The sequence below is a fragment of the Anguilla anguilla genome, chromosome 14 (assembly GCF_013347855.1).
Source record: "Anguilla anguilla isolate fAngAng1 chromosome 14, fAngAng1.pri, whole genome shotgun sequence".
Taxonomy (NCBI): domain Eukaryota; kingdom Metazoa; phylum Chordata; class Actinopteri; order Anguilliformes; family Anguillidae; genus Anguilla; species Anguilla anguilla.
Window position 1 is genome coordinate 14624031 of NC_049214.1, and position 25957 is coordinate 14649987.

Consider the following 25957-nt stretch of genomic DNA (forward strand, 5'->3'; position numbering starts at 1 on the left):
ACATGTGAACTCTTCAGCCAATCAATGACTTAAGCACTTATGCCCTGAAACACACCAAAGACCAGTAGACACTGCGGCTGTCCTGAATTAGAGTTTGAGATCTCTGCATTGCACATTAAATGCAGATGACCTCACTGAGACAGACTAGACAAATAGCCATAGAAAGCTCTTATGGTCTGAAAGATTCAAACAGCTTCTGAGGCAGAAGTCTCTGGCTGGTACAGATTAGGGACAGATGAGATGGTCATGCACAGACTGACACAGAAACATGCACATCAGGATGCCACAATAAACACTCTGACAAGGTGGGCCCTAATTAATGAAGGATAAATCATAAAACTCCCTCAGTATCATGTAGTAACAACATTCTTACATCTTTGTGATAAGTGCTTTATAAAAAGAGAAGAAAAATTTTCCGTTGACAGGATGTCTAACTGACTCTGGTCAGTTTGGTGCATGCAGTCTGCCTGCACAAGCCAAGCATAGTGTTCTGGGAGGAATGTGAAGTGAAAAGAAGCAGACTTGACATTGTGTTTTGGAGGTGAGGCTGTGCTCGCTTGCACTCTTCTGAACTGACAGAGGTTGCAGGGATGAGGAGTAAAAACACACAAACTGGGCATACAAAATGGGAGAAAATAGGTCCTACAAGGACATTTATTTGTTCCAATACTTGGGGGAAAATGGTGGGTGTGGGGTGAATGTGGGGGCATTCGAATGCAGAAAGAATGCACACTAAAGGAACAGCTTGGAATTCACTAAAAACCTATTCCAGAAGAATGTGCTTGTGTGCTTTGATTAATTGGGCATTGTGAAAGTGTGGCTTGCGCCTTGAATATCTTTTTTCAACACATCACAGGATTATCTGCCCCACTAAAACAACCGTTTAACAGCAAGTCTTGATTTTTGTAAAGTTGTAACGCTGTGATAAATAAGCAGTAACCGCTCACTCAGATACCCAATGCAATAAAAAACACAAGGCATCAATGTGCTGAAGCATGCAGTACCGCAGAAGAGAATAGATTTGGCGGAGTCTGCTAGCTCCTGTTTGACAGCTCTTTGCATGTTCTAGTCCTCCCGTGTCCTCAGTGTGCCAAATCATTCCTTAACCATTTTGGATTCCTTTCTGGAATACATAAGAATGCTGTCAATAAGGCTAAAGAAGTGCCCTTTCTTGGCAAGAGAAGCCCGAGTCCCATTACACAGCGAGTGAACCGCACCCTCGTGGTTGAAGGCTGAGCCACACTCCTTCACTTGTTGAGTATGCAAGGTACCGTCTTGCAGACCCCCGCGGATATCAGCGCTGCTCCCCGTCCACTTCCTTCTTCTGATTGGACGAAGGAAATGTCACAGGACGGTGCCAGTTCACGGACTGCTTTATGGAATTTTTCTTGGAAACTAAGAAGGAAAATCGAGATCAGAGAACCATCAGGAGACAGAGAACCACATTTTTGTAACAGATCTCAGATACTAAAATCGTATCAGTGCACCATAACCGTGAAGCTATTGAAATTTGGTCAAGTCCCCCATTGTGTTAAACATGGCACAAAGGTCATTTAGTACGACACAAACAATTTTGGGGAAAAATATGGGTTCCCAAATAACCTGCTGGCAAGGCTAGTATTGGAATTACTTCTCAACAGTTTTATCCTTTCAATAACAATCAGGCAGGCAGAAGAGTGCAGAAGAGACTGTTTGGACATTAAAGGCCAGCCTTGACACAGTACTGTCGTAGAGTAGATGGGGGTTATGTATTTAGTCTGCTAACTCTGCTTGTCTTTTTTGACAATTGCATAGTGTATGAGTTCCACTGAGTGCCGTCTTCTAGTTTATCTGTGCTCTAACTTCACTGAACTTAACTTTGATTCTTGCTTTTTTATACTTGTCATTTTTATAACTTGGCTACACAAGGAGCTGCCCATCAGAGACAGTATAGGTGTGCTGATGGATTGTACACTCAGTGTACTAGTCCCTGTCCTCTCCATCCGGTGCCCTCCTCCCCCTCACCATGGGTGCAGTTTGTAGACGGAGCCGTCGACGCCGACGGCGATCTTGAGCTTCTCCTGGCCGCGGCGCTCCCGCATGCGGTTGATGATGCTGGCGAGGCCCGCCCCGCACAACCGGGCGGCTCGCGTGGAGACGCTCTCGCAGGTCAGCCGAACGATGTCGCAGTCCAGCTCCGAGGCCGACAGGCCCAGCCTGGACAGGACTTTACAGATCTGCTGTCTGTCCCCTGTGTCACTACGGAGAGAGAGGGAGAGAGAGGGAGAGAGAGATTATGCCTGCACGGTTCTGTTGATATTTTAGCCTATTTGATACAGTATTTAGTTTTTTTTTAACCTGAAAGCAACAGTGTCTATACTGCCCACTAGAGGAATCATTTGGTAATGGTGTTTTTGACCATTACATCACATTATCTCGTGGCTTCATGAACACTTTAAATGGAATGGGGAGGTGACTGCAAAGGCAGAACACACTTATGAGAATGAAGAAGAGTGAACTTGCCTCCCACCCGCAGCCCAACTGGGCGGAAAGAGCCCATCCTCACCTCTCTATCTGAGACACGAAGTGGGTCTCGAAGCTGCCCCTGGTCTTCAGCTGCTCAGAGGCCCGGCCACGGAACAGCAGGCCCTGGCTCACCAGCTTCATCAGCACCACACGCACCAGCTCCCCCATGTACTTCCCACTTATCAGCTTCTCATAGCTGTGAAAGGGGGGCAGGGGGTGGGACAGAGGGGAGGGGTTTAGATTCATCATGCAAATCTGCATCTGGCAGGCATTTTTAACGCAAGCAAAGACCCTCTTTTAGATCCCTTGTAGTTTAAAAAAAAAACAAAAAACCTGTTATTAACCAATATGCACAATCATGAACCTCTAAAGGGGCACAGTGGTATGGGGGGGAGGGTGGGTGTGAGAGGAAGCATGCAGTATGCTTTGCCGAGAGGCACAGCAGTGCCACGGTAAACATGCATTAGCCCGCGCCGCGTGCTAATGATGATCCTCGCCTCCCTGCCTCAGATTGATGGCCGCTTTATGCCTCTGGTGACAGGGAGGTGCGGTAAAACAAGGGGGTTGCCCGGATACCACGCAAGAGCCGCGGTGGACTACGTCAGCGCGGGGTCTGTCAGATGAGCGCTTCGTCACTTCCCAGCTTAGGGGCCGACGGGTCGCTCTCAGGCACGTCAATATTTGTGCTCTCTACTTTACCTACAGTGTTTGTACAGTAAATATGAGTCATTGAGAGCAGTGTTTAGGCATAAAAGGGTGTTTATCTGTGTCATCTCTTTCAACAGATCACAGAAAAACAAAAAAAGGGTGCTTAGCCTAAATGAGTAAGGCGAATCAGTCAGGGCCAGAGGGGGGAGTGCGGGGGGCACTTGCGGGAAATGTACGGGGAGTGGGGGCGTTTGGGGGGTGACCGGAGGTGTGTCGGGCTGTGTCAGGGCATGACTCACAGCTGCTGGCCGGGGTTGAGCGACGTCTTGTCCACCCTGCGGTCGTACTCCAGACGGAAATCCTCCAGCTCGCCGTTGGCCCCGAAGGCCCCCCACTCTGTGTTCACGCACATGCGGCCCTCCTCTCCCTCCACCAGCTCCACCCTCCCCATCTCCTCCATGTAGCAGGCATTACAGCCTGTACCTGAGGGAAGGAGAGAGAGAGAGAGAGAGAGAGAAACACTGAGAGAGAGAAACCAACCCCATATTCGGCATGAAACAGACTCTACATGTAGTCACTCACCAGTGGGGGCAGGGCAAATTAATTCATCGTAACATATTCAGGTATTAATACAAACAGTGAAAGGCTACTCCTTGTCTTGGCATGTACACAAATCCCCTTTCATGTCTTCTAAAACAGAGAGACATCTGGGGCTGCTGAGGTTGCAGAAAGTAAGAGACAGAGCGTGAAAAATAGTGAGTAGTGTACCAGGAAATGCAGAAAGTGAGCACTGTAGCCTGAATGAGACAATCTGAGGAAGCCACAGATTATCCTATGAGAAATAAACAGGGAAAATGGCTCCCAGGAGAGATAGAAGAAGGGCTTACAGGCAAATTACAGGGAAAGATTGGATAAAAAATTACAGAGATTCTGTAAAGCCATCCTTGAAAAAATTGGACTTTTCTAACACAGTAACATCCATATTAGGGTAGAGAGAGGAACACACCAGCTCCACCGCACCTGTGTCTCAATAAAGGGACTCCAGGGAGTTTGACCCTTACCTACGATCACTCCGACCTCACAGCTCCGGTCATCGTAATAGCAGGAGATCATGGTGGCCACTGTGTCATTCACCATGGCAACCACATCCATCTCAAAATCCTGGGGAGCACAGGTTGGGCGTGTTAGACTGTCCTTTGCCCACACCCTGGTGACCCTTCCCCCCACCACCTGACCACACCCCCTCCCCACCCCCACCCTAAAAGGGCCCGGATTCACCAGTGAGAATTTCATCACAACACAGTGGCACAATGCTGCTTTTCCCCAAGGTAAACTGCTCTTTGCCTTCGCTCATGGCGTGAGCTTGTCGTGATTGGCTCAGGCTGTGTCGCACAATTTCATAATAACCAACCTGAGGTGAGCACATCTTGTGTAGGCACACAGAAGTGCAACAGCAGCCAGAATGTAAATTCACCATGTTGGTGGACATTGCTGGCACTCCATGCAGACAGACAGACATAAAGACAGACACACAGACAGACTTACCCCTCTCCTCTTGATGGCATCCTGCAGCAGGCTGACCACATTGTTGCCCTCAGCACCTGCAGCCTTAAATCCTTTGGTCCAGTTCAGGAGGATGCCCTGGAACAGTGATAGTTTATTTTAATTCAGTTCAGTTCAGTTCAGTTCATTTCAATCAAAGTTTATTTAAAGACTATAGCTGCCTTTTTGTGAATAAATATCAGTTTCTTTGTGATTTTTAAATAAACATTGGAAATCACATAAGGCAATGCTCAAGCAGTGACACAGAACAAATGGACAACCAATCAGCTGCTTTGCTGCCTGCAGTCTGTTGTCAAGCAGCCCTGCACCCCTTCCACCATTTTGACTGTGCTTGTTGGTGATTTACCTCACAGTTGTCTTTTGTCAAGTATGTTTAATTTGACTTGAAGTCTTATATGTCTCTGACCTTGTCTAAGTCCTCATGCCGGACTGGGAAGGAGAAGGTGAACCCCAAGGGGAGCTTCTTGTGCTTGAGGTGATTGTTCGACAGGAAGTCTGCGATGCACTCAGCAATGTAGTCAAAGAGCTAGAAGAGAGAGAGAGAGAGAGTAGGTGAGGGTGTGACAGGGGGAGGGGGTGGGAGATGGAACCAAACAGAAATGATTACAGCAGTGAAGGGTATGAAAATGTAAACCAGGTTAATGCAAGCCACAAAGCTATATAAAAGTAATCAAAACCTTGGGTTAGTCTATCGGCAGACCCGGCTCTCACCATTTGTGCTGTGCCAGTCATGGCCTCCTCTGGGATGGAGTACACCTGGTGCCTGGTCTCCACCTTCCAGCCCCTCTTCTCATCCTCCACCACTTTCACCAACATCACCCGAAAATTTGTGCCTCCCAGGTCCAGAGCAAGGAACTCCCCCACCTCTGAGAAAAAAGCATACATACCAGAGCAGTGAAAAATCATTCATTAAATTACATTACATAATTTAGCAGTTGCTGTAACCCAGAATGATTGCAGCTGAAACTGCAAATACACAATTCTATACACTGACCTATAATACGATCCCTTAATGTTCTAAATTTTATTGCACCTTACATATAAATATGAGTGGAGTCTATAGATGGGGGTTCCATCAAACAGGCAAAGAAACCTAACTTAAACAGCAGAAAAGCAACCTTTGAGGTGAAGTAAACAATCTATTAGTATATAAATTAACCCAGGAGCCTATGGGAGTGCTCTTTTGTTGGAGTGAAACAAGCAGCTTGGCCAATTTACACACTCTGACCTCTCTTTAAACGGATAGGCTGTTTTAATGGGATACAAAGTCAGTAATATGATGCCAGATCACTTTTGTTTTGATTGATTGGCACTGTCCCTTCGTGTGACTTCGAATGCAGGAGTTAGTCTGTCAAAGACGTGTATTACTTTATTTACAGGGACCCTTGTAATGGTTCAACGGGTGGCCAGATGAAACCTCTTGATTTGTGCGCGAGGTCGGAGCACATACCTGATCCATCTGCGGTCAGACACACGTAAGTGGGCAACATTTTAATGCTGGCCTGGTCGTGCGTCACGACGCACAACCCCCGATCCATCTCCCGCTGCATCCTCCTCATCACCTCCGTTAGTTCCTCCGTATCAAGCCAGAAATCGGACAGGACCTGATCCACCTGGGGAAGGGTAGAGAGAGAGAGAGAACTCTCTAAATAAAAGCTACTGTCTGAATATGCAACCATGGCACTACTGATAAATATATTACCAATCCAATTTCTCTCTTTCTTCTCATCACATATTCAAACAGACGGTGGCTAACTGACAGCACAATATTTCTACCACACTACTCTGCTATGATCTGTGTGAATTAGTGATGCTAACAAGATACTGAAGCACATTTTGCACTCCCAGGAAGCAAACAGCAGACATTCTAGCATTAATGGGTCACAGAGGACCTTAAAAATGTGTTCCTTACCCTGAGGATTCTCCCCAATATGGAGCTGCATGATTTGGGCCCCTTCATCTTCATCATTCGGCAAGGAGTGACACAAGGCATCTTCACTAATGAGTGCGTGTGTAAGAGTGTCTCTACTGCAATGAGAGCGAGTGAGAAAAAGTGTGTGTGACAGAGTGGAAGTATGAAGAGTGTGTATGAGAGTGTGTGTGAGTGTGTGAGGACTGCAAGTGCAACTGCACGAGAGGTTCTGTCCTTTTTATTTGTCACAGACGGGGGCTGGCCAGATGCCCTGTTTCTCTTTCACACGCACTCGCACACACACACACACACACACAGTCTCTCTCTCTCTCTCTCTCTCTCTCTCTCACACACACACACACACACACACACACACAGTCTATCTCTCTCTCTCTCTCTCTCTCTCTCACACACACACACACACACACAGTCTATCTTTCTCTCTCTCTCTCTCTCTCTCACACACAAACGCACACACACACACACACACACACACGCACTATATTTCTCTTCCTTATCATCTAGAATATCTTGGACTTGATCACCCAATAAGCTAGCCAGAGGGGAATGACACTGTTGCAAAATATTTTTAGAAAACATGACAGATTTGGTTAGTTTTCATCACTTCTTTCCCGCCACGTCCCAAACACTGTTTCTATTTTTGGCCTGGCATTGGCACATCCTTAAGGCCACTCAAATAAAGAGAGAGAGATCAAAGACACACTCTGAAATCACAGCAAATATAATTATTGCAAACAAATGCCCATAAATGGCACTTTTTATACTGTAGATCAGATCTCTCTCCAATTTAAAGAGATGCCATCATACATATAATTCGAACATAAATATAATTATTATTAAAGGTATTGTATTAAACGAGGAAAACAATTTCTCAATTACAATCAAGTTAAAATAAATTTTATAACATTTTAATTCATCCTTATTTATGCAGGAAGGTACTGAGCTAGGCAATTTGTGAATTGCCAGTGAAGAAGAGAAGTGAGATAAAATGGAAGTTTCTGAAGAGCTTTGTATACAGTATAAAGACAAGCCAATATTAGGCCCTTCTACTGGACAGGGATGGGCATCCTACAGAAGGACACAAATCAGTGATGGGTCACCTGTTATACAAGAGGCTGCACAGTGGTACACTGCTTCAAAGGCTCAGCCTCTAGGGGTGCCTCCATCTTTAAAAGACCAGGACCCAGCAAGTCAGCCCCCGTAGATTTTTTACCTGTTTTTAGCAGGGCATCATGCATATTTTTGGTGGTAAAGGAGAATATAGTGGCACTGACTTCATCAAAATCATCACCAACAATGGAAACAGTGTGAGCCATATTTGGCATTGATACAGACTCACCTCTAAACTTAGACAATTTGGGCCCATCAACATCATTCATTAAGCTTATAAAAGATGGGCCCTTCTGAGATAAAATGACTGTTGGAAGTACTTTTTATTGGTAATAGGAACTGAATCTGTGGTAGACATGACCTGCTGCAGCAGGAAGTGGTTGGAGCCACTACACAGTTAAATATCCAGTGTTAATTCAACACTAACAGTATTCATTTAACATGAACCGATAACATTTAGTCCCCATTGAGACCAAATGTTATGTTAGTGTTGAATTAAAACAGTTAGAGTTCAATTAACACTGGACATTGTCCTGTGTAAGCTTCAGAGATTTGGTGGGATTACTCCCAGTCTCAGACAAGGCATTCAGATAGAAATCTGATTTTGTTTTCTAATAAGGGCAGAACATTTATTTCTCAACAGCCAGTCAGCTGTCAAATCAGAATGCGTGGCCTGACTCTTGCCCGCCTTTTAGTTCTTTCAAATGAGGTCAAGCAATTCAGCTGAAAGCCAAGAACTATTTTGCTATATAACACTTTAGTTTTTTAGAAAGGTGTGTGTTGAATGGCTACAGATATAACATGAGAGGAAAAAAGATTCTAAGGAAATTTCAGGGGCAGGTATAAGTGAGACCCCCCCCCCCCCCCAAGTCACAGCAATACATGCCATTTAGGAAGACTTATTTGTGGAAATCTCTCCTCAAGGCTCAGTGTTTGGTAACTTTTGTGTCACAGGAAATGGGATGATGGTCACTTGTATTATTAAAAAAAAAAACACTCCACATGATACCTATGTGTGCACAGTATTCGAGAGAATAACATTGATTAAAGTAGAATTAGCAGGGGTTGTTTTAGATTTGGGTGGGTGGGTTTTGGTATCATCTGAATTAGATTCAGGGTATTATTAATAATAATAATAATAATCATCATCATCATCACCATCATAAATAATAACTTATATTTAACTTATTTTAGCATACAGTGCTTTGGAATTATGCTCATGGTTCAAACAGCTAATTTAAACGAAAAAAGGAATGTGTGACGTTTATGGTCAGAGGTTCAAAAAGTGCAGAGATGCCAGTAAGTTCACAAATTTCACAGCAGGTCATGGAGAGGGCAAGGCCAACGTATCAGGTGAAGCTTATCAGTACAAACATAAGCCTAAATTTAGATTTGACACTCTTGTGCAAAGTCAAATCAGCTGAAATGACAGTAGGTGAGGGGGGCAATGACTAAATATAGACTTGAGCAAACTACACCCTTATCAAACAGAATACTGCGTACTAGCATGCTAAAATATTACATCAATAAAATATAACAAATATAACTACACAGATATATGTAAGCTCAGCGCACCCCACAGACATGACCCATCTGAGCCTGCTCAGTGTGTTCTACAGACATGACACATCTGAGCACGCTCAGTGCGCTCCACAGGCATGGCCCATCTGTTTATCTTCAAGTACAATGTTTAGAGCAGATTTAAATCATGAGTGTGTTGTAAAGTCTGTAGTGGAGCAAATGTTAACATATGGGTGGGCACAGGGCTGTTAGTGGAGCCCACCCCAATTTTACAAAGACTGTTTTAACACCTTGCCTGCCTGCAGTAATAAGTGCTTTCAAAGATCAGATTTTCAGGTTCAAAGTTATCAATGAAGGAAACAAACCACAATTTCAGTTGACAATTTGAAACATGTCCACCACTTTGAAAAGATTATCCAAATAATTATATTGTATTATACCTATATTATATATTTTATTGAATTATCATGCAGAAATTGATATATTGACAGTACTTAGACACAATATTGATCTATTATCATTATTGCTTATTTGTGTGAGTCAAACATACTGCTGTTGCTTTTATGTGGTAAAACCCAAATCTAGCATAGGTACCAAAGACTGTTTTCCAAAACATTTACTGACAGCTTTATGGACTTCTCCTTCCCACATGAATAGATAGTCAAGTGCATACCTCTTGACTACCAACCTGCTGTTGGGTTCAAGCCAGGACTTTGCCTAGGCCACTTCAAACCTTAATTTTGTTTTTCAGCCATTCAGATGTGAACTTGCTTTTGTGTTTTGGATCATTGTCTTGCTGCATAACCCAATTATACTTTAGCTTCAACTCATAGACAGACGATTGGACATTCACCTTAAGAATTTCCTGGTACAGAGCAGAATTCACAGTTCCTTCAGTAATGGCAATTTACAAGATATAATTTGAGTTATATCCATTATTTTCTACTTTTGACTGTCCATAGAACATTATCCCAAAAGGCTTGGGGATTACCCAGGTGCGTTCTTAGCACTGATGTTCCACCTTGCTACCCTCCATTCGTCCCTTTTTTTTGCCCAGTCTTAAACCCAGTCTTAGCTGTGGTTAGAGAAGCCTGTAGTTCTTCGGCTGTTCTTCTGGGATATTTTGTGACTTTCTGGATTTGTTGTCTGGAGTTGACGCTGTGCCCTAGGAGAAATTTTGGAGGGCCGGCCACTCCTGGGAAGATTAAACTCTGCTCCCAGTATTCTCCATTTGCAGATAATGACTCACTCTCTGGTTTGGTTTGGACCCAGAGCCTTAGAAATTGCTTTGTAACCCTTTCCAGACAGATACATTTCAATAACCCATTACTTCCCATTACATTACATTTCAGGGATCACATATTACAAAAGGTACAAAAAAAATATCTAGCCAAAAAAAATATGAAGCCATATTTTAACAAATTAACACTTCACAGTGGAACTGAAAAAATGGTTATCGTGTATTGGAAATGTCTAAATATTAATTTTGGTCTTACCAGTGTTTGGGCCATTCAACAATGAAGTGCTCTACTTTTTTTGAATTGTGCAACTCTGTACATGTTCCTTGACCGATGCTGACCATAGAGACCACCCGTTGCTTTGTACACCCCAGAATTATTCTTGTTTAACTATTTGAAGGACTTGCATTAAATTTCTCAATTGTTCAGAAAAGCTCAAAATCAAAATTTTGAACAGAACACAAAACACTGCAAACAGGTTTTGAAAACGGCATTTTATTGCCAACAACAGGGAAGTGGCAAGAAACATAATCCAAAGTGAAATAATTAGTGGGGGACTATGATGTAATGCATTCCATGGGGCATGAACACCACAGTCCTTGAAATAAAACACATTTTGACAATGCAGGAAAAAGAAACTCCCTTGAAGAGCTGCTAATGCAACTAATCTGGACAGCTTTCTTCCAAGGCCAACTGAGCTCTGCCCTCATACTGATCAAAAGCTCTAAACCTCACCTCACAAAACCACTGACAACAGCAGGCCACCATAGCACCAGGATAAAAAGCTAGCAACAGAGCACCCACTGTGTTCGGGTTACGATGCCAAAATTGGTGTTGCACACTGGACCTGCCAAACAGCAGTACCAGCACAGCACTTACTGAACACTGCACAGAGGTTTAGTGTGCTGTCCAGATGCACCTCTACAGAGGACACAGTGGGGGAAGAGCTGGTCAGTATCAAGAAGAGTGTTACTGTCAGAGCTCCTGGGAAGGAAGTGACCCTTTTGATGTATAAACACTCAGCGTCAATTATTCATCTTTGGTGTGCACAACCAAAGATGAGTACATAGCTGAATACATCAAAATGACTTTGGTTTTTGTTAAAAATGGATTGCACCAAGAAACATCTTTGCAAAACAAAATACCATGCAGTGCAGCTGAAACACTTAATATTCACACGTATGCAGATGGTAGATATGATTTACTTACTGTAAGAGCCAAAACATTGCAAGACTTTAAAGTTTCCCTTCCTTAGAGCACTGTAATACGGGGCGAACTGCTGATACACCTCTCATGGTGATGCGTTCCTGCTGTGGATGATGTCTGCTCCACACTGGTCATGTTAGGGTATTAAGAACAAACACACGGTATCCTATCTTGAAGGATGTCAATTAATACACAAGAAGCACTGATATCACTAAACCAGGACATCAACTGAACTGCACCAGAAACGTTCCAAATGACTACGGAGGGAAAAAAGGAAAGTATGTTTCAAAGCCTGAATAGTCTTTCAATTAAAATTCTTCAACTGACCCAAAATAATTCAGAAATACAGATTTCCTAATTAAAATGGTTTGAAAAGCATTCTAAAAACAAGATAAAATGGGAAGTAAATGAAACCCTCGACGCTATCAGACGAAGGAAGGAATTCATCTGCAACACAAAATCAATCCTACTACCAACAGCCCTGTGCTTAACCAAATCGCAACATTTCCCCCCTACACACTTTACTGCACTTAGAACTTTAAATCTCCTTTAAAGTGTCTTATCTTAGCAACATTCAAAATTCGCACAACAGAAATATTTTGCAGGACAACAATGCACTTTCCTATCCAAATCTAGGCAGTACTACTATCCGGGAAATTGCAATGACGACCACATCATTTACAGAATCTTCATCAAACAGCTTCAAACAGCACGGGGAGTTGTGCTAGAAGCTTGTTAAAATTAAAACATATGTTGTAAAAATTATACTGTAGCTTCAAACACACAATAAGAGAAAATATCTCTAGCATTCCGTAGAGATAATTTTTGCCAACTCGGTAACAAAAGGAAGTGTTTACATCAGCTGTAAACTTGTTTGCACAATGAGAGTTACTCGTTTTTTTATCAAATCATCCAGGAAGCTTGGCCTTTTAACATAATCTACCTTTGACTTTCATATGGCTGCCGAAAATGGTTAGAATTTGCGCACGTCTTAAAGAAACCATAGAGAAGGAACACTTAAAATAAAAAGCGTACAATTAACAAAATTGTTGCATCATCATGAGTGATCCCTTTCAAAAGCTACAGTGTATATACCGTCTGCATGACGTGATATGTAGCACTGAATGACATGACTGCGAGGCACATGTATGAGGTCAGGGTAAGAAAAGGGATCGGGGAATGCACCACCCACTTGTGCACTGCCATCATGCTATAAAGCTGAAATCAGGGAAAAGTGTCAACCATGCTCCATTAAAACAAAGCATTTCACTCTACATTACGCACCCCTCCCCCACCTTTCCAGGAGACCGAGGAGCAGTGTTAGGTTATGGGCTGGTCTCTGACCTGTACATAGCAGGCAGTGATGCTGCTGAAGAGATAAAAACTAGGCACATTATTATAAAAATGGAAGAATATGCTGTTAAAAACAACTTTATTAAATAGAAATATAGAAATGTTGCCTTCCCAATGCTGTCCATTACCCAAGTAACTGCGCTATTGTAATATTTAATGACATAGGAAAACTGAAGTCACTTGAAATGCTGTTCTATAAGGATAGGTCTTAGATTGCATTTGAACACTCCATTGGTTTAGTTTAAGTGTAATTTCAAGAACTGCAGCACTGTCTGGTGAGAGATTGATGGCTTTCCTGTGATAACTACAGAAGTCATCACAGAGAACAATGTTCATATAAGAAAAACCATTAAAATGAACCCCTCCCCAATATAGAATATATTCAACACCAATGTTTAACACTGTATCATAGAATTTTCATACATTTACGTACAAAAATGTATCCCTTGAAGAAAAAGGGAGCAAAACCAAAAGGAAACATGAACCAGGTTCACTTATTGTATGAACAGCCACTGCTTCTGACAAAACCAAGGGGCTCGGTTTGACAGTCTCAGAGGGGGTTGCCTACACTGCATACCTGTGTATGCACCACCATACAAATCCATGACTGCAGGAAAGAAAACAGTGACCTGAAGCAGATTATGGAACATTTCCTCCACTGATCAGTTGTACAATAGACGAAATGGGCATCTCCTTTGTTAAAATACAATCACTGTATTGTAGATGAAGTTCTAACTCCAGTCTATATAAACAGATTTCACAAAGTGCAGGGAGTGAAGTATTGGCCTTGTGGTCTTCAGAAAGGTGCTGAATTCAGCTGTTGAAATCTGAGGCATTTCGGTTAAAGTATCATCCTTGAGTGCAAAAGAAGCAAAGCTTGTATCGCAAAGACATAGTGTGCGCGGGCAGTGAATTATGTATCAATGACAACGCTCACACTTCATGGATGCAATTTCACCTTAAAGTCCCAAGCTGTGAATACATTAAAAAATAACTTATGTGCTTCAACAATGTTATGGCTTCATTCATAAATGCTAAGTACTCAAGAAAAAAAGAACAGCAACCAGAATATTTAAAAAATGCATAATTGCATTACTGCAAACACAGAACCAAATAAAGAAATCTTAAACTACTAGACAGAAAGTTATGTTTTTCTGAGGGGAAACAACAGTGACAGTTTCACAAAGGCCACTGCAGGACATTTAGAGAACAACCCTGCATATTCAACCATGATTTAGTTTAAAACTACACCACCGTGAAGGTTTCTACTTCACTGACCACCTGGACAACCTTCTGTGAATGTCAAAATCTGCCAAAACTACATCTAGAGGGCCCAGGACAATAAATAGACCAGATATTACCTTTAAAAAAAAAAAAAAAAAAAAAAAAAAACAGAAAACTCAAAGACCATTAAGAAATGTTTTTAAATATATCCAAAAGCTTTTAAATGCTCAAGCCCAGAGCTCTGTTGATTATATTCATTATTAATTTTGGCAAATACCTTAAATAAAAATGTCCCACAAGCGAGACATACTGTAGACACATGTCAAGCTAAAGACAGTGTAATATTACAACATTGTGGTAAGAGAGGGGGGATTCTTACAAATGAAATGATAGTCAATAGACCAAAGTTGTAGGTGCAGAATATGCATTTTAGAATGTCCACAAACAAACTGTGCACAATTCAACTGAATGTGTTGATCTGCAAAGGCCTGATGTGACTGCTAGCTTCATGATTTCAGTTGTAATGGGAAGAACGGACACACTACAGTAACTTGGGGTGACTTGCAGCAATTTCACCTGGAAGTAACACTGCTTTGATTCAGAAGAAAACTGCTTGCAAGCAAATAAAACGCAAGACAATGCATAGTAAAGATACAGCAACATGAGACCATCAAATGTATTTCTCTTCTGAGTAGGGCTGGGATGCTGATTTCTAATTTTTCCACGGCCATTGTTTATAAATAATTACGGACAATGTGCAAGAATAATTTTCAGGTAGTTTCTCAAGACGTGAGTGTGTTCACACTTAATAGTGTTTAAAAATCCAGTTGGCACACTTATGAGTGTTGTTTTAGCCAGCGATGACAAAATACACAGCTGGAGATAAATAGCATGAAGCAGTGAAGCACCAACAGTTTAAAGGTAAACACTGATACTCCAGGTGAACGTTTTTAAAGTCAGACAATTATTACTTCTTACACCTAAAGCAGCTTGTCTCTGACAAGACGGACAAAAATAAGCATCCCAACCCTGATTTGGTATCAAGCCTTTGGAGAATAAATGAATAAAATCCATGTGCAGAAGTTAAAAAGGAGCAGCTTGAAAAGGCCGGTCGGTATGAAGGCCATACACTTCACTCCAGGGCAGGGGGGTCTAGGGTGTGACTCTACAGCTGTACAGGTCCTTTGGAGCAGAAGAGGGCGGGGCTGCACTACCTGTGCATGGGCAGGTGCAACCCGTTGAGGGGGGAGAGGGGAGGGTGCAGCTCCAGTTGGGCGAGCAGGGAGAAGTGGTCAGAGGGGATGTGGGGGTGGGGGCAGCCCGTGATGCTGTTGTCGGTCAGCCACTGTGTCTCCAGGGGCCCGAGCACGCCCAGAACACTCATGTGAGTCTTGGAATAGAAAATGTAGTCAATCACACCCTGAGGAGAGGTCAGACAGAAAGGAGCAGAGTTAAAAGGCATGGCCAGATGGGAAAAGCGCCGCCCACAAATGAAAATGACCAACGGGAATCAAAAAATGTACAACAAGAGCAAGAAGCATATCACAGTTTGAGTCCAGGATAGAGCAATCTCCCTAAATTAAACATGAAAGCATATTTCCCATGGAACTATTAAAAGAGAAGGGGATGCCTCCGTTTCCTGTCCAAGTCCCTTGACTGCCAAGTCCCTTCACCCCTACACTAAATTGAAATTTTAAATGCTTTAGAATCTTTGAAATGTGCTATTGTGAACAAGTTATTATTATTGTTGTTGTTATCATTACCATTATTATCATGCATACTACTACTTTAACGACTGATAATAATAATTGTCAGAAACTTACAGACCTTGAAAATACTTTGTGATTATAATTTGTTAATTAGCACAGGCTATTTTGTAAAACGCAGCTCGTAGCAGGACCCCGCCTTACCTTAAAGTCGTAGGTGTAATTGGTGTAAGGCATTAGGTTGTTCTCGTACGCACTCTTCAGTTGGAAGGCATGTGTGATGCTTCCCTCAGAGTTTCCATTCTTCCCGTTGCAGCTGAAGTTGGTCAGGCATTCATTGTACCGCAGCTCTTTGAAGTCCTTGTGGTTTTCTGCCACACCACCATTGCTCAAATACTCAACCACGCCTTCAAAATGGAAAAAATAAAAGATGAATGTATTTGCACGCACACACACACACACACACACACACACACACACACACACACACACACAGGAGGCTTTTAAACTTGACTAACATTATATTATTAATTGCCATGCTAGTCATCTTTCCCCTGGATTTTTCACAGCAAACCTAGCATCAGAAAACTAACCAAATCAGTCCTTGCTTAATTACATCTTTGGGACAGGTTCAACTCTAATTGCCCTGTTAGGATTCAAATACAGGGCGTTACTGTTGAAAACCTGCCCAGAACAGAGGCTTGTGCACCTGTACTACTGAAGCCCTATACCTGAGTCAGGCAGGGAGTTGAGATCTGCACACAGGACGATGGGGATGGGGATGGGCTCAGACGTGGGAGAGCTGGATGCCTCCGACCCAGAGGCCTTCTCAGCGATGCTCTTCAGCTCCGAGATGAACATCATTGTCTGGATCAGCTTCACGTCCGAGTACTCAGGGTCCCAGTGCATGTGCGCATTGGCCACCAGGAGGAGCTGTTTTTCCTGCAAGGGCTTCGTCCCTGAATGACAGGCAGTTGGAATTCAATACAGTTCAATGAAACGTTTATACTGCATTTAAGAGCTTGCCAGCAAAGCTCTTAAAAGACATCTGTTATTAATGAAAACAGAAAATGCCATGTGTCATTTTGTAACACAATATTTACCACAGAAAATTAGCAGAAACAAGGAACATCATTTAACGCAAGCAAACACTTCAATTTTCTAAAAAGGTTGTTGATAATTATTTTGCTGAAAAATACATAATCATAAAACAGCCATCATAACATCAGCATGCTCCTTACCACCAGAAAAGATGTCCTTATTGACTTCCAACAATACTGTTACACCAATGTTGTCTTTTGTCATTACTCGATTTAGCATGACTTCTGATCCTTCGGAGTTTGCCATTGCAACCTGATTGAACTCTACAGTGTGCTTCTGCACTGGTGTAAATCTGAAAAAACCCAACAAAACCAACAATTATACAGTGTTTTCTACTGCGTCAAAACTAAAAGATTAGCGCAACAGTCTAATCACCAGGTCTGTAAAAGTGCAGCACAAATTCCACATTTTTTGTTTTGCTTTTTTTGGCACCTGGTGATGTCTATGGGTCACAGACTTCAAGCAGACACTGCATGTGACTAAACATGCCTACTTTCATCTGCACAACATTAATATGTCCCAAACATTATAGTGCCCTGAAATGGAGGGGGGGATGTATAAAAAGTCCACATTGTGAAACCAAAGTGTATAAAAATAACCTAAAATAAAAGTTGAGTATGTGCACTTCTACCATATTTAATTGATTGATTACAAATCAAAAAAAAAAATCAAAATTGCGGATTACAGAGCCAAATGAAGAATGAATATGCCTTTGTTCCAAACATTATGGAGCTCACTGTATTTCTAAACGGGATAAGTGTTTCTAATCACAGAACCAAGGAACAACCCACCACACAGTGTCACAAGGCTTATCACGGTGAAGCTTATTTACAGTTCAAAATGTAATTGGATAGTAATTAGTACATGCGGTTTCATGCAAGAGACAAAGAAGACAGCACGCAGGAATCAATGAAATAATAAATGAGCTATTCCAAGCCCGGATGCCTCGTGTGATCTGAGCTAATACTAGTTTCTACATTGTGAAGTTACAGTATTTGAGCAACAAGTGCGCCCCCTACAGAGGACGGCAGCATATTGCAGGGGCTTGAGTGTCTAATGATACCACTGCCACAAGGCATGAACGTGACAACACATGACAAACGTATGCTCAATGACGTCGTGCTGAGGAAGCAAACCAGTGGGGAAAACAAACAACAAAAACGTGTCCACTCACTTCTCGGTTTTGAAGAATATTGCACAGCCATCCACGTGTTTCCTCTCTTGCTCCGACACTAATTTGGCACGGGACTTTGGACAGAAATAACCATCATATCCACGCTCCTTCAGCGTTTGAAGAAAAAGGGAGTAATATTGCTCGGTTTCAACTTCCTGTGGGGACATTGATCAGACCGTGTGAGAAACAGTGCTTCCCTGTCTCAAAGGAAGGCATCACAGAGTTGGGGTCAATTTATTTTCTCTTAAAATAAATTTCAGGCTGCACCTCTCCCCATCCCTCCCTTCCCCCCCTGTAAATGACTAAACTTAGGGTTGTAACTAGGCAGCTGTTTAATAGGTGACTTAGTTGATGCGCCAGTCTTAACAACTACTTGTATTTTTATTTATTTTTATTTTTCCATAGATTGCGTTGTTGCCGTTCTCGTTGTTAGTGTTAATCAGTTTAACCACCAGGGTCCAGGTTGAACTATGCGGTTGTTCCCTGTACTTGGACCGGTACTTCTCTCTAGGGGTTTCGTCATACTTGTTCCTGGTTATGGTTATACACTTTGTTGTACGTCGCTCTGGATAAGAGCGTCTGCCAAATGCCTGTAATGTAATGTAATGTAATGTAAATTTCTGAAGAATGCTGCAGTTATGCAAGCTGACTTTTGACATTGTTTTCCTGTAAACTGCCTAAAAAGACAAAATGCAATACCAGAGCTTTAACGTTATGCATTAGAAAAAAGCCCTTAAAGAAAAAGCATGGCCCATTTCTCTCCCACAGCCAGTTCCAGTCCCCTATTGTCGTCCTCACACAGTAAAAACCATGTCAGACAAATCTGAGAGAAAAGCTTCCCATAAGCTTAAGATCACGTGAAGGGCAGAAGCGATGCTGACCAGACGGGGGGCGATTTGTATTGCTCTGGATTTGGAGCCAAACAAGGTTTGACATGAAAATGCATGAATGTACATTTAGGCGTGTAACACAAGATTTCCTGTGTGTGAGACAAGGGTAACTGAATTGCCAATTTCAATGGAATGCTATCCAAGGGCCTCCTCAAAAAAAGGCAAAATACTGTTTTTATACAAAAGGCCTAGCTGGAGCTTTGAGAACAGGCATAGGTTCCAGTTACAAATAAATAAATAAATAAAAGAATAAATAAATAACTTATTCAAGACTCCCCCTAAAATCCCAATGACTATGTGATGTGCGCTGGAACAGGAATCTCTGTGTCACCTCAGGCGTTCTGATTTAAGATGAGATGTGGACACCTTTTCTGAAATTTTCAAACTGATAATTTATTTGCTCATTTCTTTCTAAAATAAAAATGATAATCTGAATACCACAAGATATTTCCAATGATCAATGCATCATGCCGAAGTACTTAATATGCTTTGACCTTGATTCGGACCAGGTTTTCTTGATATCACCTAATCGTTCTTGCTTACAAATGACACTTCACTTCTGTAAGAAAACCCCATAGTCCAATCGGGTATCACGAAGGCCCACATTACATCAGTAGACGAAAAGTTTCTTTTGGCTGACCTGAAGGCTGATGATGTCAGCATCACAGTTGGCAATTTCCTCCATGATTCCCTTTTTCCTGTACTCCCAGTTGAGTGCCCAGGATGGACAGTAGCCGTACAGCTGTCTTGTGGCGTACTTGTCGCACAGCACATTGTAACACATGACAGTGAACACAGCTGGAGGGGGAACACAACATCACACAACAGCTCAATGTGATCTAAGTGTATATATATATATATATGTGTGTGTGTGTGTGTGTGTGTCTGTGAGTATACTCATGCACATCAGTGTAACTGTACCTGTGGGGATAACTTGATCTCGTTCTTTCAGAGTGATCCAGGGTCTTGGGGGAAGTTGTTCTGGGTGTACTAGAGAGAGGTCGAATTGAACAGTATTAACTCAGACAGGGCTGGTGGATATACTGTAGAACACAAACACAATAAGATTGTAATGCCACTTGACAAATTTTCCCTTTCAAAGAGACTGACCATATGAACGATGTACCTGCTAGATTGTCAAGCATGTAATTGAGGAGCTTTCTGGTTCCATCAGGCTCCTGGTAGAGTTTGAGGATATCTTGTGATAAAGGATTTCCTGAAGAGAAAATGAATTTAAAATTATATAAATACTATTGGGATTTCATTTTCTTACAGTTCACTCTGACCTATGCGTGTTCAGTATAAAAATAGCTATCATTTACACATGAAAGGACATTGCCTTGGCTGCCTTTTCTACTGTAGCTTTTCCTACAGTAAAAAAAGCTATTTGAGTATAAGTAAACTGAAGGAATATATAAAATTGCCATGAATTGATAACTAATATACAGGTTTACTGCACGGTGTATTCTGTGTATTTTGCTTGTTTATGAAGGTGAGGGTAAGAATACCTTTCAAACCTAGGGTTTGTAGCTGGAACAGCCGCCCAAGCTCATAAGGCAGAACCCGTAAAAGATTGTTATTTAAAAGCAATTCCCTGGAAAACACAAAGGAGAAAATACACAGAAACCACACTTAGAGAACCTTGAATATGGCTTTTGAGTGATCTAGTAAAGCTCAATTCAACAACATAGTGCAGAGTGTGTTCTGTGCTGCAGATGGCACAGTGAAATGAAACTGAAAGTGTTAAAGGGACAGAAAAGCACCTGAAGACTGGTCACACCCGCGTCCCAAATTTCAACAGTGCTGCCTCTCCCACTGACCTGAGAGACACCATGTTTCCGAGTTCTGCCGGCAAGCTGCGCAGTTTGTTGGAGGACAGGTTCAGATAGACCAGGTGCTGGAGCTTGGAAATTTCGGGGGGAATGCGGCTAAGGCTGTTGTCATTAAGATGCAATGCGGTCAAATGTGTCAGTGTCCAGAGTGAGCTACTCAAACTCTTCACCCGCCCTGGTGAATCAAGAACAGGAGTTTTAAGTTAGTCTTTAATAAGAATGCTTTATCAAATTCAACATAACAAATTTCCCAGTAAGGTAATACCCCTATTTGTTTTTTTACAGCACTTTTCATAAGGAACTTCTCTATACACTTCCTTATCATGGATAAAACACCAATCCTCTAGTGATGAGCATAAAAAAACAAAGACTAATAATGTAATAAAAGGCAAAGAGAATGTTACCAACTGATAATAAAGGGTGACTGACCAGAGATCTCCAACTCTGCCCAGTGTGACTTCTTCCCATTGGCTGCCTCCTCGGCTGACATGATGGTATATAATCTGCGAGGATCCGGGGGATCATATTTTTCCTTTGGCATACCTATTAATCTGAGGGACAAACAGAACAGCAAAAAGTCAACCCACAGTGGCCTGCAGGGATGCAGTCTGGAGTGACTCCAACACAACTTCCAAAACAGGACAAGCAAAGCATAAATCCGCACAGTAAGCCTTTAGGCTACAGCCACAGCATCCTAGTGGTGGGGTGCAAGGTTTTTAGCTTAAATGTCCTGGTAATACAATGGAGTTCGTAATTTCATTGACTGTAACAGGAGCCCTAGGACTAGGGTTTCAAAAGAAACCCAAAAACATCAAAGATCCACCACATTTCACTGCAGGTATGACAATTTTAAAGGCCAGCGTCTTTATTCCAATGGAAAACCAACCTCTAGTGTACATGGCCAAAAAGCTCAATTTTAGAGTCACCTGGTCATAGGTTGCAATCAAAGTTCAGCATTAGTCAGTTTTCCACAAAACCCAGCGGTGGACCTGACTGCTTGTCGTTATCACATTATTACATCCTAGCATAATTTTTTTGAGACTTTGCCAACAATATGTCTCCATCTACCCTGGACCTGCCACCTTGTCCCTGTTGCTGTTGTGGCATTCACTCCATTAACTGCAGGATGGCTGAGAGCACCTGACAATAAAAACTAATATTAGCATGCCCATTCTCACAATGAATGAAACTACTTCTCCTAGCCAACCCTTGTTTGTCCTGCAGGCCAGGGTGTTTCAGAGGCCACAACATGCAACATTCAATAGTCAAGTTGTCAGCAAAGTTTGCTTCAGTCTCCTTCTCCATACTATATAATGGAGCCTAACATGAATATGCATATTGGGGAAGTATGTTAAATATACTAAAGCCATATTTTCTTGTCATTTCTATTTCAATATTTTCCTATTTGCATTATGAAATATAATGTAAGCAACACAAATCTAAAAACTTTATACTACCATATACTTCTATGAATTAAATTCTACTAAAGGTATTACAGAAACTATCTACAGAGAAGTTACTATTCCCTATAGGCTGCATACTCATGTACATGTGAAGAAAATGTTAACCTAAGGTGCCATGTAAACCTAGCCTCCTCCAGAAAACTAAAATAACCCATCCTTTAATAACTTACCCTTGACTGACCCCTGAAATTGGCAAGCACTCATTCTCAAACCTTGCCAAGCAAATATAATTCAGTACATACTGTGATTTCATTGTGCTGAATGTAGAGAAATGAGTCAAAGCCTCAGACTCTGCTCTTTGTGTCCCCAGTAAAGTGATGAAAAACCAGCCACTTAAAGCTTGTTTTACTGACAGTTCCTTTTTGAGCTTTAATTAGCTGAGATAAATAGAGAATCAGAAATCTGCATGGATATAAAAAGTGTATTACACTTCATTAAAAAGACCCTAGTAAAAGTCTCCAAAGAAGTTAAATGACATTTGCACAATATAAAACAGAGGTGCTTTGGCTATAGCTCATGTTATCTGTCAAAGCAATCTGACATTGCTTTCAAAACAGTCACAACAACAACACAGTAGCAGACAGGAAGCAGTACAATATGCCTCACAGTGAAGCACAGAGTTAAGACTCCCTCAGGAACTGCTACACAAGGAAAAACTATGCCTTTAATCTTTCATATTAAGCTATACTTTACAGACCACTGTCAGACCAGAACATTTTCTCACCTCATCTTTGGCTCAGAAGCTCCTTGCTGCCAGTGGCACTTACCGACACGGTACCGAGGTAATTACTGAGTTCAGCATATTATTATCTGATACGTACAGTACATTCTGATGCCTTAAAAACGGAAAGAAACACGTAATACTCCGCAAGAGTGCATTGAGCTTCTTGTCTCAATGAGAAAACCTTTTACCTAGATAAAATCAAACCAGAAATTTAAGCACATGCAATTATGGGAACAATTTGCCAGAGGCGCTTGGTTATGAAACAGCCATTTCAACAAATCAGGCTACGTTATCAAGATAATGTGTTACAGTGTTTGAAGAAAAAGAAAGGTGTCACCTTACTAAGCACCCCCCCTCCCCCCCATTTATGACTAATGAAAGTACACATTAATTTCAACGAGTAAAGAGAAAGTACAACTGTTGTGCATAAGGAGCAAGAGAACATTCGTCACCACACATAATGATTTACAAACTAAGGGATTCTGTTATGATGCAAGACAGACTTCAAAAATACATGCGCTAATATGACCCTGGGATGTACGCACATGCACATGTCAGGAGAAAGGAACATTAAATATAGCAGGGACAGACTGACTTTTGTAAACGTTTTGTGAATGTGATCACCCATAGGAACAAAAACGCCCCAAATATCCACCGTACTTTCCAAGTTTCTCAAAAACTATTTGTGACCCTCATCTCAGATGTGTCAAATATACTACTCCATAGGACGTTTCTTTGAGGAAAATTCGTGACGATCAGTATGACTGCACAAATTCACACGGAACGTCCCTGCATTTTTATATTACTAAACACTGACGATATAACCTTTTAAACAAACCTGTCCGATCATTTGCTAAACGAATTATTAATAACTGGCTCATGACACAAAAGTTTGTATTTGAGATAAGAAATTACTCCCCTTACATTCTTGTGTAATATAATTGTCAGTCACATTGGCAACGTTACACAGTTAGCCAAATGAAACTAAGACTGTGTGCATCGACTTAGCTAGACTAGTTAATTCGATACAGAATTTTATTTTACTGTACAACAGACCTTAGCTAGCTAACCGTTAGCTGGCTGCAGTAGCACGGTTATGAAACCAAACGCAAGCTAACGTTACATCTACCTACATTTATTTCTTAAATACATAACTGCTAATAGTACTTTTAGATTAATACTGTTAATTTCAACACTGTTTCAATACATTTACAGCACCGAATACCCTTAAATGGTTCTTTGGTAGCTACTTACACAAGTAACTGGCTTGTTAGCTATTTACATAAAGCTAAACCAGTTATTAGCTGTAACTGTTTCATAGCGGCTATCTGGCCTGTCAGCTTCTTCGCAAGCAAGCTAACTTTAGCTATCTTGCTAACTAATGCAAGACAGCTGGTATCAAAAGTAGCTAGGTAGCTAACCGCACAGCTGCTTTGGCGATTCTGACATGGGCCTGTATTCCAGCTCAAAATTCCATTCAGCAGTAAACACCAAAATAAAACACTCGACGCGGACAAATTATTAGGTACAACATGCAAGATACGCTTTATTTTAATAACAAAACTGTCCCCGACACAAAGAACTGTACACATGAACAAATGCTTGTAAATTCGCTTGTAGCACGGGCCTTGCATTTGTAGCTGCCACCGGTGCTGTGCACAGCCTCTTAGAATATACTCTTTCCAGTCTTTCGAAGGAGGAGACAAAAATAAGCTCGTAAAACGTACTAAACATACATGTAAACCTACAGGTGCCGATGTTCTAAAGCAGATAAAACAACATACCGGCATTCAGTGAGCGGTGAAGACGACTCAGGGATGAAACGTTTAGAGACATGCAGTCAGAATTAGCTGACGTTCAGCTCCTCAACGTTTCTGAAAGACTGAAGGAAGGACAACAATCATGGCTGCCGCACAGACACTGCCCCCCTCCCCCGACGAGAACAGCTAAAAGTTTGAGGAAAGTCTGCTATTAGATTTCTTCATTAGACATTTTGCATTAAACAGTGTTTTGCTAACTAGCCGTCTTGTCCAGAAAACGTTCTGCTGTTGGTGTTGTAACTTGTTGGCCTTGAGTTAGTCACCGTTCATTTTTCAGCAAAGTGGTCTAGGAATTAATTTGCTTCACAGGTTGTACAATCAGCTGAGTTTCCAAGCTTGAACCTAAGATGACATGACACAAAAAGACAATATAATTAACAGCGATAACATAAATTCAGAATTTTCTGAATTAAAGCATACAATTAAAAAAACTATAGTGCAGGCAACATGAAAAAATTGGGTTCAGATAAAATTTAAAAGGGCATGGTCTGGTTGTTTTTAAGGGATTTACAATGCTGGAATCGTGGAGGACGATTAAAAATAAATGTGCTCCTGGCTGTAAGTGCATAAAACTGAGGTCTTATTAAACCACACTGCCTTCATAACTTTATTTATTTATTTTTTTGTTGTTGCTGCCAGTGATGTAGCATAGGGTATTCCCTGCTAAAACTAGCGAAAAGAGACTGAAGCTAGTCCTTGAGTGGCCTAAGCACTTAACAACAATGATCCCATTTGCACAGCAGCTTAGTGAATTGCTGAACATATCATAATGCATATGAAATGACAGTCCATCTTCCACAGTACACGGTGTTAGATCACAGATGTCTAAGTGAATTTGTGAGTCATGTTCCTCTTCTCTCGCGTAACCAAATGTCAGAGAACTGTACTGACCTCTACTGGCCAACATTGCTTCACAGGTTCCTCTGAAATGGTTTCTGTTCGAAAT

At 41.7% G+C, this 25957-nt stretch overlaps 2 protein-coding genes across 2 annotated transcripts; both read right to left on the reverse strand.

Moving 5' to 3' along the window:
* Positions 1–626: 626 nt before the first annotated feature.
* On the reverse strand, positions 627–6859 carry LOC118212896 (hexokinase-4-like). The gene is made up of 10 exons (XM_035391363.1): positions 6629–6859; positions 6167–6329; positions 5428–5582; positions 5123–5242; positions 4699–4794; positions 4215–4314; positions 3453–3636; positions 2546–2701; positions 2005–2238; positions 627–1395 (listed from the first exon to the last, which is right to left on the reverse strand). The coding sequence occupies exons 1-10, from the start codon at positions 6707–6709 to the stop codon at positions 1248–1250; spliced, it is 1437 nt and encodes a 478-aa protein (XP_035247254.1). The 5' UTR covers positions 6710–6859; the 3' UTR covers positions 627–1247.
* Positions 6860–10993: 4134 nt separating this feature from the next.
* cnot6l (CCR4-NOT transcription complex, subunit 6-like) lies at positions 10994–25338 on the reverse strand. The gene is made up of 12 exons (XM_035391240.1): positions 24976–25338; positions 21434–21555; positions 20993–21179; positions 20681–20766; positions 20299–20388; positions 20094–20162; positions 19813–19970; positions 18283–18437; positions 17249–17400; positions 16739–16966; positions 16212–16414; positions 10994–15721 (listed from the first exon to the last, which is right to left on the reverse strand). The coding sequence occupies exons 2-12, from the start codon at positions 21543–21545 to the stop codon at positions 15512–15514; spliced, it is 1650 nt and encodes a 549-aa protein (XP_035247131.1). The 5' UTR covers positions 21546–21555; positions 24976–25338; the 3' UTR covers positions 10994–15511.
* Positions 25339–25957: the final 619 nt, after the last annotated feature.